The 5,080-nt window shown below is 39.9% G+C and overlaps 1 protein-coding gene across 1 annotated transcript in view; it reads right to left on the reverse strand.

The window, feature by feature from the left end:
- Nucleotides 1-397: 397 nt before the first annotated feature.
- The window catches only part of LOC104959884 (VPS10 domain-containing receptor SorCS3-like), a gene marked incomplete at both ends in the record, with an annotated part of 13,045 nt that continues 8,362 nt past the window's right edge, over nt 398-5,080 (reverse strand). The window contains 3 exons of the mRNA XM_010787797.1: nt 398-511; nt 3,171-3,304; nt 3,391-3,508. Of these exons, the coding sequence (XP_010786099.1) occupies nt 398-511; nt 3,171-3,304; nt 3,391-3,508 (366 nt within the window). The remainder of the gene's footprint in view (nt 512-3,170; nt 3,305-3,390; nt 3,509-5,080) is intronic.

A 5,080-nucleotide genomic window follows, 5' to 3' on the forward strand; every position in this document is an offset into this window, starting at 1 on the left:
TTAAGGTCAAAGCACTTAAATCATAAAAGTGGTACCTCATGTAAATCTCTTACAATCTCTTTGGCTGATATTCATTCAGACTAGGGTTCGGCAAATACATATGGGGGTATGCAATATAGCATCATGTAGAGTGTGATGATCAAAAAGCATGTAAGACAATGTTATTCTCTAAGAATATTACTCTCTTAAATGTAGTAATTGTACAATGATTGAATATAGTTGTTATGTGTTTTAGCCAGCACGTTAAATCCATATTGTAAGGAGATGCTTTTTGCGAGCTCGCATTCCAATTCTAATCTGTAACGGTATCGGCTTTAAAACCCTGCTTCGCAAACAGATGTGTATCGTGCTGATAATGAATGTATGTTACATTATGCATAGATCAAACAGTCCTCACCCGGTGCTGTTGAAGTAGTTCTGACCCTGGCTGCAGCTCCTGGATACGGTGGAGGGGTTGAACCAGAAAGCAGGCCGGCAGTTCCCGTCTCCACGGCGCTCATATCCATAATCACTGTTGGACAACAAAGCACAGCCACACAGCACGGATCAATATCAGCGGGTGAGAGGGGACATATTGTCATACGGCGTGTTCCACATCCCATCTCTTTATAATGGGGACCAGTTCCGGGCTGTCTGCCACCATTATTACATATTGATTAAGGCCAGAGTTGACAAATGCGCCACAGCAATATGAAGAAAGTGAGCATGGATACACACCCTGGAGGGGTGGTGGTAGTGGGGAGTTGTAACCATACACAGGCTGACTGACTCTCACTTGCCCGCTAGTGTTTCCAATCAGAAAAATGATTTACATCAAACAAAGCAAGGTAAGCAATTGTCCGTTCTAATAATGGCTGTGACATTGATTAATCAATTAATTACCAAGCCAGAAGAAATAAACAAATCAAAAGCCATTGGCTGACTAGTCTAGTTTGTCTGTGATTACGACAGTGTGAACTTCTCATTAGCAAGCTGGCAAGGCTGATTGGCTGTGTAGGTGTACATGGCCTTAGAGGTTAAAGGGTGATCTGGGTAAAAACAGTCAATGTATAGCATGGCATGAGGTTGGGATTGGCTACATGTGCTATTCACTGCATCTTGCAATATCAGAATAGAGTTTACACATACCAGGAATTTGCTTTGGTGTCTGGTGGTGTAAACATAACATCTAAGAAAAAAGGTTCCAATAGTAGGTAAAACATATAATGATATTCTATAGTATTTTTAAGAAACTATTTAGCATTAAAATAGATTAAAGACAAGTATTGACACCAAATTAAAATATATAAAATAACTTTAAAAGCTAAAAAACTAAACCACTTAGCACAATGACTATATTACAATATATTGCAAACTAAAGTGTATTATGTGGAGGGCTGTGCAGACATGTGTGCCGAAATGTGGGTGATGTGGGGAAAAAGGGTCATTGGACATATTTTTACATGATATTTAAGTTTATGTTTGGAGAAGAACATGCGACAAATGGTCCACAGCCTGATTCACACTCTGGTAATATGCATGTGGACCAAGGGACATGGCCACTAGAATGAAATCCATTTTACATTAAACTCTTGGAAAGTAGAAATGTTAACTTAAAATGCCACTAATAAAATAATAGATTATAAATAGTTTTATGATTTTATACATGAACACCCACTAGAATAACACACCGGAATATGCTACTGGTGTAGAATATCAAATAACATTTACACTGTGCTATATTATGATTAGTATTCAAAAAGTATAGAGGTTTAAAAGCCTGCTTTAATCTTTGGTGAATCAGCCTCTTGTACTGCAGAAAATGATATAATTGTGCTATTTGCCGGTGGCTCTCTGTCTTACATAGCACCATTATTTCATATGGAGCTAATGAGTATCTACTTTAGCTGATTATGTGGCAGACTCTTCACACCTCAAATTATGTTAAAGGATTCAAGCTCTTTTTGGCACTGATGGTTTATAAAATCCTCATTTTTGAATTTTAAGCATGCGTCAAATAATTCCCAGCAGAAGTATACAGGGACCAAATCAGACTTAGTCACACACCGAAAATAAAACTAGCTTTTGTTCATTTGGAAGCATTTGGCATACTACAAACACTAACTGCTGTATGTTTGGATGCCTTCTTTTTTGTTTTTCTGTCATTACAAGATAAAAATTACAACCGTTTACGATTTGCATACAAATTGAATTGAGTATTTACACCCACGCTATCATCTCAACCTAATTACAAGCATAGCGAGCTCACAGAGACAGACAGTACGAGCAAATTGTGCAAAACCATCCCAAACTTATCAGATTATTGGAAAACACACAGCAAATGGAGTAAATTAATGAGACACATGAATAGCATATGCAATGGATTACAACTAAATGGCTTAGAAATTGGCCTCGATGAAAAGTAGAAATGGCGTTTGTATAGAACTCCTCCTTGCCCCCCAAGGTTGCATGCTTCACTTGATGCAATGTTTATTTTCTGATTACAAAAGACGTGACACCTGTCTTATTGTTTTTTAAATGTATTTTACCTTGGAATCAACACAGTCCAATGCTCTGCTTAAGAAATACACCTGCAGTACTTTTACAAGAGCTATTAAAGAGGAAATATTATGCACATTTGCAGTAAAATACAGGTAAATACTAGTAATTTAAACTGACAGTTTATTTTTGTGATTAAAGCAATTTCATCTTTTAATCAATTTACAGCAATAATTATTGGATAACCATTAATAAAAAGGACACATTTATGTAAAAGTGAGGCTAAAAAACATCAGTGTGTTCTAAGGTACTTAGATCAACAGAAAGAGCACATTTTGTTGACTGAAGAGGGTATCCAATAGTGGCTAGGTGGATGTACTTGAGCATAACAAATGGCTGCTGAAGGGTAGCTGTTTTTTTTAATTTTACTTTTGAATAAAAGACCTGTTGGTTGGCTGAAACAAGGACAGACATTTAACAACATTCCAATTTGACAGCAGCCTAATAGAAAATAATGAAATGACTAACCAATTCAACAAAGAAGCATGAAACAACACTTTGTGTGTTGCAGGGTTGGGAAAAAAACATTGATGTTGATGAAGCTCTACGTAAGCAAACAATAGAGAGAAATATAATCCCCCTCGACGATTATGAAGAAAGGAGCTAGTGTACAAAGGCCTGCATCGTCTTACCATTCAAAATCATGAGCGCGACAAATACAGGACTCTGCTGAGAGGATTCTTGAGTAGTCCTTTCCCAGCATGCAGTAGTTCCCAGGCCTGCGCTTCATGTAAATCTGTTTCTGTCCCATCACGCATGGCTCGCCCTGTCGGCACAAGAAGCACAACAACTGTGACTGAAATGTCCTTTTATGACGTACAATTTCAAGTGTAATGTTGGTATGTTTCTTACCTCATTGTGCAGGTGCCAGGTTTGATAGTCTTCCTCTGTACATTGCCTGCTGAAGATGGACTTGTAGTCTATCTTGATGAGCTGCCATTCAGAACGGTGGCTGAAGTGTCCAAAAAAGCTACGGAGGCAAATCAGAAGATTACTTTATATCATAATTAACATAATCTGTACTGTGACCGAGCTTCATTTAACATTAAATGTTGTATAGTTTGGATATTTTTTAGTGTAAGGTGCTATTTATTTGTCTCCAGTTCAAGTCAAATCAGAGTGTGGACTGATATAATATTAAAAAGGACATATTATGATCATTTTCAGGTTCATATTTTTATTTTGTTCCCCTTTCTGTGACATGTCTCCATGCTTTAATGTTCAAAAAGCTCTTTATTTTTCTCATACTGCCTGTGCTGCAGCACCTCTTTTAATAAAAGAGGTGCTGCAGCACAGGCAGTATGAGAAAAATAAAGAGCTTTTTGAACATTAAAGCATGGAGACATGTCACAGAAAGGGGAACAAAATAAAAANAACCGGGCTAGCCCGTTGGCGTCCCTCCGAAGTACGGGTCTAGCCGCGTTGGTCGTCCACCTCGCGAAGTAACGGGGCTAGCCGGTTGGTCGGGTCCACTCCGAAGTAACGGGCTAGCCGTTGTCGTCCGACCCTCCGGCAAAGTAACGGGCTCGTATTTAAAACAAATGAATCCTAACCGGGCCCGGTAGCCCGTCGGATTCAGCTACGGGACTTGTAGCTAATGTCAATGAATTTGATGTTAGTACTCATAAAAGTTAAGACTTTCGCTGGAGCCCCTACTAAACTATCAAATTCAGTTACATTACTACAAGTCCCGGAGCTGTAATTCCCCTGACGGGCCTACCCGGGCCCGGGTAGATCATAAATCGGAGCCCGTTACTTTCGGAGTGGACCGACCCACGGCTAGCCCGGTCTACTTCCCCCCGGAGTGGACGACCACGGCTAGGCCCGTTACTTCGGAAGTGGACGGACCACGGGGGACTCAAGCCCCGTTACTTCGGACGTGACGACGCCTAACGGCTAGCCCGTTTTGACTAAACAGGAGTCATTACACGCTAGATCATTACTCCCACACTGGGCCTTGTCATTTTTGATTATGTCATCTAGAATATTGATCAAATCCATCAAAACCCTATCGCATTAAGTTTTATCGCGACACTATAAGATTGGACTTACACACAAAAAACAGACCGAGCGTTCATGCAGCTCGCGGATCCAGTAATGAGTGACCCGACAGTAAAACTAAACATATCTATAACTAGTTACGGTAGTTTGAGAGGTAATTAAAATAGCTACGTGTGATATTCTAACCTGAAGTGTGTGTTGTTCTGCTCACCGCTGCATGTGATCATGCAGATCTGCGTGTCGACTCGTCAGCAGCAGCTGATCTCTCTCTCCCGTCAGATTAGACTTCACTCGCGGTTATGTCCATATCGATCAGATCCAGCTAGTTCTAGCTAATGATATGACTACCTGCTTATTAAAAGACACATAAACAATAAGTGTCGCTATGCAACCGGGTGAGGCCACAAAGTATAGCGCAGCATTATGCATTTGTTTACATGCACACCGGAACCCCGAGGCATTACCAACAGATCAACGCACAATCAACCCAGACAGGACATCTCTTTCTCCACATTACGTGTTAGACATTAGAATTGACTAT

Source organism: Notothenia coriiceps, unplaced genomic scaffold (assembly GCF_000735185.1).
Source record: "Notothenia coriiceps isolate Sejong01 unplaced genomic scaffold, NC01 NC01_scaffold00031240, whole genome shotgun sequence".
In the NCBI taxonomy this organism is placed as follows: domain Eukaryota; kingdom Metazoa; phylum Chordata; class Actinopteri; order Perciformes; family Nototheniidae; genus Notothenia; species Notothenia coriiceps.